At 51.0% G+C, this 15,261-nt stretch overlaps 6 protein-coding genes across 6 annotated transcripts; 4 read left to right on the top strand and 2 right to left on the bottom strand.

The window, feature by feature from the left end:
• Positions 1-529: 529 nt before the first annotated feature.
• On the bottom strand, positions 530-1,911 carry CC1G_06443 (hypothetical protein; the record flags this gene model as incomplete). The annotated part of the gene is made up of 4 exons (XM_001836306.2): positions 530-607; positions 663-1,548; positions 1,631-1,788; positions 1,837-1,911. The coding sequence occupies 4 exons, from the start codon at positions 1,909-1,911 to the stop codon at positions 530-532; spliced, it is 1,197 nt and encodes a 398-aa protein (XP_001836358.2).
• A 171-nt stretch (positions 1,912-2,082) lies between these two features.
• On the top strand, positions 2,083-3,226 carry CC1G_06442 (DNA-directed RNA polymerase I). The gene is made up of 6 exons (XM_001836305.2): positions 2,083-2,164; positions 2,224-2,306; positions 2,363-2,467; positions 2,521-2,602; positions 2,652-2,791; positions 2,846-3,226. The coding sequence occupies exons 1-6, from the start codon at positions 2,093-2,095 to the stop codon at positions 2,988-2,990; spliced, it is 627 nt and encodes a 208-aa protein (XP_001836357.2). The 5' UTR covers positions 2,083-2,092; the 3' UTR covers positions 2,991-3,226.
• A 2,683-nt stretch (positions 3,227-5,909) lies between these two features.
• Positions 5,910-7,167, top strand: CC1G_06441 (hypothetical protein; the record flags this gene model as incomplete). The annotated part of the gene is made up of 5 exons (XM_001836304.1): positions 5,910-6,146; positions 6,196-6,335; positions 6,390-6,678; positions 6,736-6,977; positions 7,038-7,167. The coding sequence occupies 5 exons, from the start codon at positions 5,910-5,912 to the stop codon at positions 7,165-7,167; spliced, it is 1,038 nt and encodes a 345-aa protein (XP_001836356.1).
• Positions 7,168-8,136: 969 nt separating this feature from the next.
• Positions 8,137-11,729, bottom strand: CC1G_06440 (cystathionine beta-lyase; the record flags this gene model as incomplete). Its single annotated transcript, XM_001836303.1, has 9 exons — positions 8,137-8,462; positions 8,523-8,679; positions 8,762-8,875; positions 8,944-9,034; positions 9,138-9,488; positions 9,630-9,937; positions 10,125-10,428; positions 10,580-11,426; positions 11,483-11,729. 9 exons carry the CDS (start codon positions 11,727-11,729, stop codon positions 8,137-8,139), a joined length of 2,745 nt encoding a protein of 914 aa, XP_001836355.1.
• Positions 11,730-11,965: 236 nt separating this feature from the next.
• CC1G_06439 (hypothetical protein) lies at positions 11,966-12,591 on the top strand (the record flags this gene model as incomplete). The annotated part of the gene is made up of 3 exons (XM_001836302.2): positions 11,966-11,993; positions 12,047-12,105; positions 12,166-12,591. 3 exons carry the CDS (start codon positions 11,966-11,968, stop codon positions 12,589-12,591), a joined length of 513 nt encoding a protein of 170 aa, XP_001836354.2.
• Positions 12,592-13,031: 440 nt separating this feature from the next.
• CC1G_06438 (homocitrate synthase) lies at positions 13,032-15,250 on the top strand. The gene is made up of 6 exons (XM_001836301.2): positions 13,032-13,377; positions 13,433-13,654; positions 13,720-14,115; positions 14,171-14,468; positions 14,521-14,593; positions 14,655-15,250. Exons 1-6 carry the CDS (start codon positions 13,107-13,109, stop codon positions 14,865-14,867), a joined length of 1,473 nt encoding a protein of 490 aa, XP_001836353.1. The 5' UTR covers positions 13,032-13,106; the 3' UTR covers positions 14,868-15,250.
• Positions 15,251-15,261: the final 11 nt, after the last annotated feature.

The raw sequence follows: 15,261 nt of genomic DNA, 5'->3' as shown, positions 1-15,261 counted from the left end.
TGGACCAACCGACGACCGCGAAAACCAGACGAGAAGAGGAAGGGAATGCAAACGGAGAGATAAGTTGGAGTCAAGTGCCACGTCCGCATACTCTCACCAGATCAAGACCACGTGACCGCTGAGCGCGTCCTCTCTAGACTCTCTGTCAGTGTCTTCCTCAGGGCGCCATACGATAAGCATGACATATTCACAGGTCAAAAGCAGGGACAACCGTTTGACGCGCTGACGAAAGAGTGTGTACAGCTCTGCTAGAATACACAAGAGTTTGCGTAAAGGATTTACGGGCACGCAGACAAAACCAATGGGTCAAATGACTCTTCTTGATGAGACGTCGAAACTTCCGGCGGCGGAAGATTCGCGTTTGGCAGACTGTAATGCAAATCATCCGAGGAGACTTCGTGGTGATATCTCGAGGGATGTAATTAATTATGTCAAAGAGAGCGCGAAGAAAGCAGGTACAAAAACACATAGATGGAATCGGCGATGCCCCAGGGGCCGGGTGGAGTGCGCAAGGATAATGTCGACATGTTCATGTTCCGAGTTTCTTCTTGAGAAGAGCCTTAGCCACATCATCTGGGTTATCAGATGTGTCGGGTAACCAGAACGCCTAGGCAAATGTCAATCAAGCTTGGGACAAAGCAGTAAGGCAGTCTGCCACTCACCAATTCAGTACCGGCAGTAGCAAACATGCCTAGTCGTGGATTGAATCGCAAACACCGCGTTGGCGACGATGCATCTGCCTCGAGTTGAACAAATGATTGGATCTTTATCGGCTTGCGCGAGCCTTCAGGCAGTGACGGTGTCTCCCCCAGAATTTCTTCCATTCGCTTGATCGACCACATATGAATCTTGCCGTCCAAACTGCCACTGACCACGTATTTACTGTCAGGGGTCCACGAAACTTCTTCGCCGCTGATCCCTTTTGCTGGTTCAATATCCGGCGGTGCGTTTACAGATCTTCTTTCCAGACCGACGTGACCCTCGAGTCGGGCCAGAACGTGGCCCTCATAAGAATCCACGACGTAGTGTACACTTCCCGAGCAGCCGACTAGGATGTATTTCCCGTTGGTGGAGAATGCGAGGGACGTCATGAAGATGGGGCGTGGAGGGAAGCTTGCCTGGGTGAGGTAGGGGTCTATCAGGTTTATCGTCAAGAACGGTGCTTTGTCAAAGTTAGCCTGGTCATAGAGCATTATTTTGGAGAAACGGTTCACGCCGACAGCGAAGACCATTCCAGTCGTGTCGTAAGCCACGACGGGTGCTTCTGGTAGGGCAAGAAGGCCTCGACAGGTCGGTGAACGCAGATCCCAGACGCGGACCGTCTTGTCAAGCGAGCCCGACATGAAGCCGTCGTCCACTGGAGAAACTTCCAGAGAAATAACGCGTCCTTTGTGGCCCCTGAAGTATTGGAGATATTTGTTGTCGTGAAGTGAGTGATAGCGGATGGTGTCATCTTCCTTTGTTGAAGCGTAGATGATCGAGGTGCTTTTATGAGTGAATCTCGGAAGATCCACACCATACTTCTTCGAGTACAGCGTCCTTACGGTTCTGTACTGCGACGGTCAGTTGAGAAAGCAGGGAACATGCCAGAAAGACTTGCTTGCCCCCTTTACAATTGTAAGTTCTGAACGTTTCGTCTTCTCCAGCAGTGATGAGAACTTCTCCCTTGTCATCGAAGCATATTCCAGTTATCTGCTTCGCTGCCAAGTGCGATGGCCGTCCGTGAGGGCCTGTCGGTGGACCAGGTTCAACTGCATTTTTGAATATTTTGGCTGGTTTGAATCGAGCCTGCGGATTAATGAATATTCGATCTTCCGGCAGGCGCCCTACACTCACCATGAGCCCATCTGAGAGAGTTAGAGTCTGGGACGATCCCGCACTGGGACCAGCTTGGTTCGGCGGTGGGGCCATCGCGTCGTGAAAGACCAAAGCTGAGTTGCCGCACAAGAACGTTAACCAAGACTTCAAGTTGGTTAGCCTCCGCCATTGCCAACGGTCTTGGCTCATCGTTCTTGCGGAGTTTAAAGTTGAACACAGCTTGGCGCGTCTCTTCACTTCCAGTTTGGCCATCGACTACGATAACTTCGACGTTATGGCGGACGGCGACGAGACAGCGAGACTATGGAAAGTCAGCAAGACCATTCACGAGCTAGTGAAGGACAGAGTTAGACGTCTTTTATCTCTCTCTGGAACTGCAAACTCTTACCGACCTTCATTTATCAGGGTTTTAGTGTTTCTGATGAAGAAATTAACATGAGCCTCGAGAGATTTCGTCAAGTTTATGGGAACAATATGGGTGTGATAGAGTGAGTCTATCCTATTATATAGCCTTCATGGGCTGCGGTGCTAACCCTGCGAACAGTCGAAACCAGCTCAACTTTTACACTCACCACCGATTGAACCCCTCCGACCAAATCTTTGTCTATTTCACGGAGGAGCCCAATGTAGGCGTGAAAGCAATGCGAAAGTACGTCGGGAAACTGTTTTCAAGTGTATTCAATCTGACTCGGAATGGTAAAGATTGCTGGGTATTATGGAGGAGAAGGCCATACAACGCGGTATTATCATCTTTCCAGCAACCATGACCTCATCAGCGAGAAAGGTCCGTGCTAGCTTTTTTGGATGCTGTCCAAGGACTGACCTTCCTTTAGGTCATCTCCGCCATGGCCTCTACGTACCGCCTCGAGGAATTTGCAGAGGCAGACCTCCTTGTTAACATCACCCACCACACCCTTGTTCCACGCCACGAGGTGCTATCGCCGGAAGAGAAGAAAACTCTACTTGAAAGATAGTAAGACGCCTTGTTACCCTTCCCGGAATCCTGTCCTCCTTACGTTTCTCTCAGTCGCCTAAAGGATACCCAACTACCTCGTATTCAACCCATGGACCCTGTTGCTCGCTACTACGGGCTTCGGAGAGGGCAAGTCGTCAAAATCATACGTCCAAGTGAAACAAGTGGTCGTTACGCGAGCTATCGGATATGCTTCTGATTTATGTCTATTCTATCTGCTCTTTCACTCCTTCCTCTCCTTCGCTAGCTATTTGTATCGACATGTCGGGGTAAAGCCGAGTCGTGCTGAACCCCCCTCGTATTGTCACCTCGGAAATGCGTCTGAATCCAAGTTCAGTCCATTTAAACCAACCTTGTTTCTGTGCGGCTCCCGAGGTTTCCATGGGTCAAGAAAGACAAACTTCCACTTTCTTTGTTCAGATTCGGCTTTTTCTTCTGAATCACGGACATCGTTCTACTTGGACCTGCAGTCCTTTCATGATTGGCAGGCTTCCGGGCCAACCGAAATGTGATGGCTCTCGACAGGCGCAATGGTGAGTGTAACATTCCATTTGGCTGGATTCCCCTCACCTCACTGTTCAGCTGGATTAGGTTGCTCTGCTGTTCCACCCTGCACCACAGGCTTAAGCTTGTCTGTCCCTGCCCAGTCAGCAATGATGCCGGGGGACTTTAGGCTTCCCCCTTTAAACGCCGTCCACTTTCGGACAATTAACACCCTTCACATAATCGCCCGGCCGATCTTCCAACCTCAATGTCTCTGCCTTCTCATTCCCGATACTGTAGGAAATCTGCTTCGAAATCTGCTTCATGCATTCCCTGATCCTTTCTCGCATGCGATTTCTTGACTTTAAGCTGCGCGATTGGGACAACCTCTGTCTTATGTGATAGGGATTCCGTGTGGTTCTGATCCAGGAGTAGCAGAGAGTGGGGGCTGGGTGTCAAATTTCCATAGTCCAGGCTCCCACTTCGATCTCCATCGCACCGGTTTCCTGCGGTCCTTGCAGACTTTCGAGAATGCTGAGAGAAATCGCCCATACGGAGTATCTTCAAGGCCATGATCCCAAGTTTGTTCGCTCGCATCCCTTTAATCGTGGACTGCCCATCGAACTCATTTACACGTTCCGCGGACAGGGCATGGTATCCCCCTTACCGTCGGCATTGAATCACGTCTCTTTACTGCTACCCCCTATGGAGCCCTCGAGCTGACCTTTACGATGTTTTCAGGGCCTTGTCCAAAGGCAAAAACCTCGGTCGACAGGTACTATTAACTCTGCGATTCTTGTCATATCGTAAGTACGTCCGGTACAATACCGTGCTGCCTAATAGACTAAACGAGTTCATAGCACATTCAGTTATTTAATTCCCGTGGTTCAAGGGGGGCAGAGGGTAATTGTCAACTCTCTGTCCATCCAGGACAGCCGGCGGAATTCCTGTCCTCCTGCAGACAGAGTTCCAGTTTAGATTGGGTTTCCTTGTAAGTTAGTCATACGCGTCAATCTCCAACTATCGGCCATGATTTTCTTAGATCACCGAGTTGAAGAGACCCTCTTTGAAAGCAGAGCAATAGACCGATCCAGATACGAGGTTATCAGGGTCAGGAAACGGATCGGTCGCTTACTCCTGCCTGGTTGTCATGATAACACTGAACTTCACGTCTCGAGGAGCACAATGACTGCAGTCGCACCATGGCTAAATGGAATGCTGCTCCTCACCCTGGATGTGACTGAACCGTTTGAATAGGCTCCTGATCGTCTCCAGCAGGTTTCGATTTTTTCTTTCGGCCTCAACTCGAAAGGCATTCCAAGTCCAGGTCGACTTATTTGACAAGCCTTAGGTACGTCCCCATCCAACCACCGCGGATTAAAGACATTCGTTCATCGTTCCTTTCCGAAACGCGTACCAAACAGACTGATTTGCCAATGGACCCCGACTCAGCAACGGTGCCCTTCGGTCAAACTTCCCATGGAATCCAAGGTTCCAACGCGTTGATGTGCTGAACGGCCGGTCGGACTTCATGGCTATTGGCACCACGCCCTTAGGAGGCTAGTCGCTGGGTAAATTTCTATGCGAGGCACCATCTATCTACTCCATATCATCATTCATCCCGACTATTGTGAGCGAACCGATTAGTAGTGTCTGATTGCGAGCTCATCCATATGAATCATCGGTTTCTCAGCAGAATCCCACTGATTCCCGAAACATACATTTTCTCAGGAGGAGAGAAAACTTTTAACGACGGGACTGGAATTGGCTTGGTCAAGCACAAACTCCTCTAGGCCGCTTGTTGCTGCCGTCTGGAACCCTGATCAGCTGTAGACTTGGTGGGTGCCCCGCTCTCCGGTGTGATGTCGCATATCAAAATATCTCTCGGCCTTGCCCTCCACGGAAGTTGGCGAATGGCACGGAGTTTCCGTATTCGTATTTTGGGATACACGAGCCATAATGTTGGGCCTGCGGATGCCGCAACAATGAACAGACTCCTTAACTTCTCACATCATTATACCAAAGAACTGGAATCTAGCTCACTCCTCTTCAGAAGACTGTCTGTCTCTCTGCAGCTTTTGAAAGAAAGATCCTCAAGTTCATTCAGGGCCAGATTCACCCTGCGACTGCACGCCTCCTCAAGTCAATCAACGCGAACGGCGACAAACCATTCCCACATGGAGGTACCGATCGCTTACGTTTATAAAATTTGGATTCGCATAGAGTTGTGAGCTGACTCTTGACGCCCAGACTCCTCATTCTCCCTCCCCATTAGTACAGGGATTTGAGATATCCAGATGACACCATGGAAGTTCCTCCAGCCATCGTGATGCTCTCCTTAAGCTCTTCAGCAAATGTACTTAGGTGCTCCAGGGAAATAACGCGTCTCCAAGTGCAGGGAGTCAATCTGTAGATTTCACTGCGGCTCCCCAGATGAGATCGGGCAATAGCCAAGGATCTCCCTCTCCGAACGGGCAACTGTCCCTGTTTAGAGATGAACGATCCTGAGTTTGGGCTGGTCCACACGCATACATCAACGATGGTATAAAGGGCTGAACAAAATCCCCGACTGCTTCGTCACCGTTCCTTTTTACCATTCAATTCTCCCACTTTACTCCCCAACACTCTTCCCGAAATGCGTCCAACTGCCCGCCAATTCACTCTCCCCGACTTGTTTTCCATCTGTCCCCTCCAGGACGCGACCAATCCCTGGTATAAACAAGCGGCTGCTGAGTCTCGCGCATGGATCAATAGCTACAACATCTTCACCGACCGCAAACGCGCCTTCTTCATTCAAGGCTCCAACGAACTCCTGTGCTCGCATGTTTACGCATACGCCGGCTACGAGCAATTCAGAACCTGCTGCGACTTCGTGAGTTCGTTGTCCTTGATATGATGTTCGGCCTCTTATCATACGTCAGGTCAACCTACTGTTCGTCGTCGATGAAATCAGTGACGACCAGAACGGCCAGGATGCACGGGCCACAGGTCGGATATTCGTCAACGCTATGAGGGATGCACACTGGGACGACGGTTCCATCCTTGCCAAAATCACACATGAGTCCGTTATTTCGTCATTCCGCCATTCACATCTTACTCACTTCTCGTAAATCAGATTCCGCGAGCGCTTCGTCCGCTTGGCTGGTCCGAAAACCGTTCGACGATTTGCTGACCTTTGCGAGAGCTACACCGATTGCGTTGCCCGAGAAGCGGAACTGCGCGAACGGAATCAAGTCCTCGGATTGAACGATTTCATCGCCCTTCGCCGACAAAACAGCGCAGTTCTACTTTGCTACTCCCTCGTCGAATACATTCTGGGGATCGACCTTGACGATGAGGTCTACGAAGACCCTACCTTTGCCAAGGCGTACTGGGCTGCTTGTGATTTTGTGTGTTGGGCCAACGTGAGTGTTTCCCCCCTTGGTTCGGCCTTCACAATTGGCTCATTTCGATTGCAATAGGACGTCTACTCTTATGACATGGAACAAGCGAAAGGCCATACGGGCAATAACGTCGTCACGGTGCTGATGAAGGAGAAGGATCTCAGCTTGCAAGAAGCATCAGATTACATTGGGCGAGAATGCGAAAAACAAATGCGCGACTACCTGGAGGCCAAGTCTCAACTACTACAATCCACCGACCTGCCGCAAGAAGCTGTTCGATACATCGAAGCTCTGGGTTACTGGATGGTCGGAAACCTAGTGTATGTCACTTCTCTCCCTTTCCAACCCAGGTCGTTTTGACTCATGGAACCCTCCTTCAGATGGAGCTTCGAATCCCAACGATACTTCGGTGCTCAACATGAACGGGTGAAGGCGACGCACGTCGTGCACCTTCGACCAAGCAGCGTTCTCGAAGCATCATGCGATTCCGACTCTGACAGCGACTGTTGATTAACACCCCTCGTAGTACAGATTTTCCTTGGAATGATTTTCATTACTTACCTTTTACTGATTTATTGTAGGGTCTACTCTCATCTATTCGTAGGACACCATTAAGCTTGCTATCCTCCATCTATGTACAAGTCGTTTGTTTATTCCTTCTTGGCCGAAGCCTTACAGTAACGGTGTCGTTTCAACCAGCTGCAAGTCGAAAGCTCCTTTGTTTGTTTTTTTTGTATACTATGATGATACCCATTTTTATTTCTATACTTAGTACCCCTTGCAAATCCAACGGTTGCCTCATTGTTGACCATTGTCAATCATAGATCCTGTCAGCCACTTGCTCGCGCGAAACCGACATCGCCCCTTGTGTACGCCCTTGCGCCCTTCTCTTCTGGCTTCCGAAGTAGATAACCTTGCAGATCCCACCGCTCAATTGGGTGATGATGATGCTGTGGCACATGTCAGATCCAGTTATACGATTTTAAGTACGTGATCCCCTCACATAGCGCAAAGAACAGCTAACATAGCGAAACTGGACAACCTACACACAAGAGGATGGTTTTATGATATGGAAGATGGGCCAGGGAGGCATTGATGTCCGATACCTGTAATGAGGAGCGACCAATGTCGCGAAAGCTAGTTACTGAGATGGAGAGGGAACTGGCCACCCACGTGTCCACCCCGATCTCCTTCCTTCTCCAAGAAACCCGCTTCCCGACTGAACATTATCCGCAAGCCCTTTGGCATGTTGACAGTATCCGACCCCTTGGACAAGCACCAAGGAAGCTGGTGGCGACTGTGTGGTAACGGGACTCGATTACAATAGATGAGAGCAAAGGTGTTATACAAAAAGCGATGTCTAGTTCATCCACGGAGAATTCATGCAATACGGACAGTCGATCCGGAGAAGGATATATCGGCGTGGCGGTGACCAAAGCAGGGGGTTGAGGCGAGAGCGGGGGAAATCCCATTCACCACCTAAACGTACAGCCAACGACCAAGGCTGGAAGCCCAATCAGAGATATCGGTTGTTGCAGCCGTCTCAAAGGTGGGACGTAAAGGATCGAAAGTGACACCGTGCTTCGTGTGCCTCTCCACAATCTCTGCTCTCGGTGTATCCGGTGGGGTGACTTGCCCTCCTCCAACGTCCTCCCTCGGAGGCTGAGGATCAGATCCACGGGTTCGATGTTCTGGGTACGGCGACAAGATCCCTAGCCCACTTCCACCCACAGATGTGAGATATGGATGGAAGCCTTCGCGGATCAATTCATCAATCAATCCGTTCAGGACTTCCTCCTTGAAGTCTGTGCATTGAAAAGGTTAATAATTCATTCTGAACAGAACAGGGGGGAAAGCAGACTTACCATCAGGGATCAATGTAACTGCGCAACCACCGCCGCCTGCACCAGTCAGCTTGGTCTTCAAACCATAGGGTTCGCTGGTTTTCTCTCGAATCTTCTCGAGGGAGGGATGTGAGACGCCCAACGTGACTAGATGATCATGGTTCTCCTTGATCAACTCCTATTATCATAAGAGCGCCACAAAGCAGGATGGAGGAACTCAGTAACCCATACACGAGGCGTGAATAGAGGGCACGACGAACCTGTAAAGCAGAGAGCAGGGCATCGCGCGATAGTTCGGGATCCGCCAACGCCCTCCTCGCCTCGTCACTGATACTCTGGATAGCCGCGAGGATACCGTTCACCAACTCGGGTTCCTGAAGGGAGACAGCCGCACACAGTAAATGAGCAACACTACCGCAAGGGATGAACGATCGATACGCACATTTTCCTTCTTTTCGCCAACACCAGCCACTAACTTCTTGGTATCTCGAGGGACTTGTGAATTAGTCAACAAGAACTTGAGCGACTTGAATCTGAAATCTCGAGGCATCAGCTCCTCATCCTCGTAACACAAAAACCCCAATAGAACGGTTTGGTGGATAACCGGACCTTGAGAGAACCAACAGTGCTACTTACCCCTGGATCTGTTCCATACCCCCCTTCTTGCCAAATCCGGGGCGGGTATACGCCAGAGCACCTCCAAAGACTGCAACGCTGTTGTCAACGCCGCTGGGATTACCGTGCAGTATCTTCTCAGCGACAAACGCCCACCGATTGACGTCTTCTGCCACAGAGGCAGGAAGCGCACGACGTCCTTCGTGGGACACGTGAATGTGCGTTTCTGTGCTTGGGGCAGGTTTGGCAGGGACACTGATTCGTCGGTGGAGGAGGAGCAGCGCCGTCGCCGCACAGGCTGAGAACGACGCTGAAGAGCCCAGGCCAGCTCCCACAGGAAGAGTGGCGCGGGCTGTGAAATTGAAGCTCGGTCTGTGAGAGGTAGGCAATCACAATAGTAAGGGAGAGCGTTGAGTATGTAAAAGGGCCCACAAGGTCGCCGCGGGAGAATGCGAATATAGAAAGACACGGTCAGTTGAAGACGTCAGAGATGGAAACCAGGGAGCCACGCACCGGTGTTGACCCCTGGCCAAGGTCATATACAGGTACAAGAAGGCAAGGGTAGCTGCGCGGGCTTGTTTGTTCTCATCTCCTAGCTCAGCGAGGACTGATTGCGAGAGTGCCTCGATGAGTCGTTGATCGAGTTCTTCTGGATGTTCTTCGCCAGGTGGGATTGGCGTTAGCGCGTCCCAGGGGAGACTGTCGATGTCCCATTCGTGATAGAAGTTTCCTAGATCCTTAAAGTGGGCGGAGAGTTTGTTATCCGTTCGCGGCGTGGTGAGTCCGTAGCATCGAAGATCAACGGAGGCTGCAATTGCGGTCTAGGGCGAGATGGGTGTCAGTTGAATTCATGATACCGGTGTAGGAAGTAATTGCAAATCCAACTCGGGGTCACCGAGACGGGGGCAGCCCGCACCCCAGCTGAAGCGGCATGAACCAACGACGGGAGGGCGAGTATCTCTCAAAGTGCGACGCCTCTTAACGTACGAAGAAAGGATAAGTACTTACAACACCGTGGACAACCGCATGCTCTCCGAAAAGGATGACCTTTCCAGGAGCACTGACGAACCATTCCAACTGGTTCCTTCCATCATCGAGATCCAAATCGTGGACGGCCTGGGAGAGGGCATCAGGATCGGGTGCCCTGACAAACTTGTTTTGGGCAGCATTGAGTTCGATGGCGCCTGCCTCTAGGAGGGCGTGTTCGAGGTCATCCAGGAGATCATGAGGATCCTCTATTCCTACGCAGAGGCGGATGAGATCTTCAGGTAGGCCGCGGGCTGCACGAGTTGCTGCATCAATGGAAGCGTGCCTGTCGTGAGTCAAGTCTTGTAAGTCAGGTGCGTCGGTTGCAGGCATCGTATGGATGGGAAGTGGGATAAAGGGAAGGGAGGGATGGGGGCGGGATTTCACAGAAGGAATGGAAAATGGAAGAGTGGGATGATAAATAGCCAGGCACTCACGACATCACACAGGGCATACTGATCAAGCTGTTTACGCAGCCAAAGCTGACACTGATACCCCAAAGACGAGTAGCGGCAACAATCCTCTCGCTAAGTTCTTTATTCCCTGTCTCGAAACTCAAAACCGCGCCATTTCCATCGGCGATACGAAGATGGACATCCCTTCCGGGGTGAGAAGGCAACCCGGGGTAGTGGACTGTGAAACCCAGGTTGTATAGATACTCGGCTACGAGTTGTGCGGTAGTTTGTTGTCGGTCCATTCGAATGGCAAGTGTCTTGATACCCCGGAGTAGCATGAAGGAGTCGATGGGTGTCAATGCATTACCAACTGCGTTAATGGTAAATGCCAACCTCTGGGCGATATCGTCCCGGTTACAGGTAACGACACCGGCCATGAGGTCATGATGACCGCTCAGATATTTCGTAGCGCTATCATACACGATGTCAGCACCGTGCTCGAGGGGTCGCTGGAGGTAAGAAGTCATCATGGTGTTATCGACGACGATGATGGCGTTTGGTGCGCGCTCTTTGACGTCTTTGCTAATTGTGGCAAGGTCTGCTATTTTGAGGAGGGGGTTTGTGGGTGATTCGAGGAGGACCATGCCTGTCTTGGTAGGGTGAATGTACTTGTGGAGGCTGGTGGGATCGGTGGTGTCGACGTGATGTACGGTGACACCGAGGTGGGAGCGGATGTATGTGAGCAGACGGTTTGTACCTCCGTAGAGATCATCTCCTGCAATGACCTCGTCGCCTGGCTTCAGAAGACGCAGGATAACGTCGAGAGCAGCCATTCCCGAAGATACTGTGAACGCATGGGCTGCGGAAGAGATTTTGGCAATGTGATGTTCTGCAATGCTTGTTAGAAGCTTACTTTCAGCGACACAGTCCATGTTATCAACGCACGAAGATGGCTTCGAGTAGGGTTTCCGCTGCGGGTATAATCGTATTCGTTCCCCACACCCTTGAACGTCGCGGTTTGATAGATGGGCACTGAGCTACTCCCATACTGATCCTTCATATCCGGGTTGTCGACAGTTGCACATAGCGTCGAAAATCTATACGGGCGTCTTTCTCGAAACGGAGACTCTGGGCCTGGTGTCGGCAGATCGTGAAGAGGTTGCTTGGTTTCCAATGGTTTTGGCGGCGTCATGGCTGCTAGATGCAATGAGGACCAGTGATGGTCTGTTTATGACAGTTGACTAGTCTAGAGGTTGCGCTAGTCGGCAGTTCAAAGGGAGATGCGGCGAGTAGGAAGGAGAGAAAGGACGTTGCAGCATCCTCCGAGTCCCAATATTTGGTAGAACCACAAATGGCGTGCTCATGATCGACAGTGCCGGACCCTGTTTACATCGGCCGAGGTCACCCAGCTCCATTACATTCACCAATATGCCTCCAAAGCGAGCTAGAGAGCAGTGTATGTACACCAGCAACAGTCAATCTTATGAACAGAGCTCATAGGCAGAACAGTCACTATCCCGCCTGAGATCCTTGCGAAACGGACGAAACGGCATCTGGACGAACTCGAGGTATATACTATTGAGCTCAAACCCCGGGTCGAACTGGACTCGATCTGTACTATTTTACAGAAATCCAACTACACTGAGCCTACATTGCTTGTACCCACTGTCGAAGATGAAGAAGAAGCCGGGTATTCCAAGGGCCGAGGGCGCCAAACGATATCCGACAAGCGCAAGTTGAATATCCCTGGAACGTCGCCAGCAGCAACTGGCAAAAAGTCCACGATGGCTGTCCGCACTGCCGTTCTGTACCGGAAGAATTTCGCGACGTTGTTGGAAGAATCGGTCCGTTGGTCACCAAACTTCACAAAGATATTTACTGAGGGCCGTCACAAAGCAGAACATCTCGTCAATGCCATCAACCAGCGTCAATTACCTCAATGCGTGTGCACCAAGTCCATCGTATCCTCCTCGTCTTCTGTGTTCGGTGTGCGGGTACTGGGGAGCATACCGTTGTCGTCGATGTTCGATGCCGTACTGCGACCGGAATTGTGAAGGGGTTCATGCGGAGACACGGTGTGAGCTCTGAGTCGGTCAACGCTGTGTGCACATCGGAATCCCTTCTGTCGGGCCCGTGACGAAGAGATGGATTCCCAATCCTTGGCACTGACCTACCAGGTCACACCTCTGCTGACTGAGCCTGTGCAACCCAGAGTCCCGCGATCAACTGCAAGGATAAGGTTTAGCCACCTGTCTCCGCCGACACTCCTGTTGGCCGACATTTGAACTTTGTAGGATGTCTATGTAGCTGCGAATTAACAGTGAACCAGGATGATCATGTGAATGAATATATCAGAGCTATGATTGGAGGAAGTCGGCCGACCGGCGAGGCATGACGGTATTCGGGTATATCCGATGCCAAGGCTTATGCCGTTCTAAGTTTAAGATAATGACTCGAATCAAATCGAGAAACAAATTTATAGTCGAGGTTGAACCCAAAGTTGATTACAACTCTCCACCCAGCTTCTTCCCTTTTCCTTTAAAAAATCTCGCCAACGACGACCGACTCAATGTGCCCACACGCTACTGGTGACTCTCTCCCCGCTGACAAGTCTGAAATGGTTGCTATCCCTCTAAACGGCGAGTCCTCCACCTCCACCACCAACGGCACCAACGGGGCCCCTGCCTACGGCGTCAACAAGCAGGGAATCAAGAAGCGAGGCACATGGAGGGCACCCGATGCTCACCTCAACCGCGAGGTCAAGAACCCCTACGCCGCACGCGCATCCGACTTGCTATCAAATCTTTCAAATTTCAACATCATCGAGAGCACACTGCGAGGTTAGAATATCCAGGAAATACTCTTTTGAATTCCCTCTGATCTCTCACTCAATAGAGGGTGAACAATTCGCTAATGCCTTCTTTGACACCAAGACCAAGATTGCCATTGCTAAGGCCCTCGATGCCTTTGGTGTCGAGTACATCGAACTCACTTCCCCTTGCGCATCAGAGCAGTCAAGAGCTGACTGCGAGGCTATTTGCAAGCTCGGGCTCAAGGCCAAGATCCTCACCCACATCCGTTGCCACATGGACGATGCCCGAGTCGCTGTAGAGACTGGTCAGTGAAAATTCCCCCAATCTGATCATAACCCCCTGAGCCCTCACATAAACTCTGTCCTCCAGGTGTCGACGGTGTTGACGTCGTTATCGGAACTTCATCCTACCTCCGTGAATTCTCGCATGGAAAGGATATGGCCTACATCACCAAGACCGCTATCGAGGTCATCGAATTCGTCAAGTCCAAGGGCATTGAAGTCCGATTCTCATCAGAGGACTCCTTCCGTTCCGATCTCGTCGACCTTTTGTCCATCTACCAGACTGTAGATAAGATTGGTGTTAACCGTGTCGGTATCGCTGATACCGTCGGCTGCGCCAACCCCCGTCAAGTCTACGATCTCGTCCGAACCCTCCGAGGCGTCGTCAGCTGCGATATCGAAGTCCATCTTCACAACGATACCGGTATGGCCATCGCCAACGCCTACACCGCCCTCGAAGCCGGTGCTACCCACATCGATACCTGTAAGTATCGCAGGTATCTTTGGTGCGACGATATCTGACTTTTTTTGATTTCCAGCCGTCCTTGGTATTGGTGAGCGTGTCGGAATCACTCCGTTGGGTGGTCTCGTTGCCTGCCTCTACGCCGCCAACCCCGAATACGTCAAGTCCAAGTACAACCTCCCCATGCTTCGAGAAATCGAAAACTTGGTCGCTGAAGCCGTCGAGGTCAACATCCCCTTCATGAACCCCATCACTGGCTACTGTGCTTTCACCCACAAGGCCGGTATCCACGCCAAGGCTATCCTTAACAACCCCAGCACCTACGAAATCCTCAAGCCAGAGGACTTTGGTCTCACCCGATACGTTTCAATTGGGTTCGTCTCCTCTCCATTTTCATCATGCGAGCATTTACTAATCTTACTTTAGTCACCGTTTGACCGGTTGGAACGCCGTCAAGTCTCGTGTCGAACAACTCGGCCTTCAACTCACTGATGCTGAGGTTAGTAACAGCCTTCTGCACCTTCATCGACATTCACTCAATTTACCTTTGCAATGATTAGGTTAAGGACGTTACTGCCAAGATTAAGGAACTCGCTGACGTCCGAACTCAATCCATGGACGACGTCGACACCCTTCTCCGTGTGTACCACTCTGGTATTCAATCAGGAGAGCTCGCTGTTGGCCAGAAGGAAGCTCTTGACCGTCTCTTGAGAAGACACAAGGCTGAAGCTCAGGGCCGCGCTGCTAGCCCGTCGGTGGAGAGAAGTGATTAATTTTCATTAGTAATCACCCCAGTTTTCCACTTGCCACGGCTACGCGGAACTATGGGGCTCCACTTCCCCGTTCCCCGTCTGGCGCACGACATCTTTATGCATCCGCTCCCTCAAAATGCACGGTTTACTCATCCCCTTTCCTCGGGTCAACTCGGGCCTTGGGGAGGTGTGATGGATAGCCGGTTGCCAAACACATATATCTTATCGCTATTGTGCCATGAATTAACTAGCTAAAAAAAGGCTAGATGTATTTCTACTTGCAATACTTTCGAGGCCTGGTGGTGTTTTCACTCACTGAGGCAGGACGCTTCATTTTCCTTGCATTATCTACATCCTTCTGTACAGCGACAGAACCACAAATACACATGCGACCACTGATCCATCGTCCTGTGCC

This window comes from Coprinopsis cinerea, assembly GCF_000182895.1.
Source record: "Coprinopsis cinerea okayama7#130 chromosome 4 map unlocalized cont3.4, whole genome shotgun sequence".
NCBI classification, from domain to species: domain Eukaryota; kingdom Fungi; phylum Basidiomycota; class Agaricomycetes; order Agaricales; family Psathyrellaceae; genus Coprinopsis; species Coprinopsis cinerea.
This window is presented reverse-complemented; position numbering and strand designations above follow the sequence as displayed.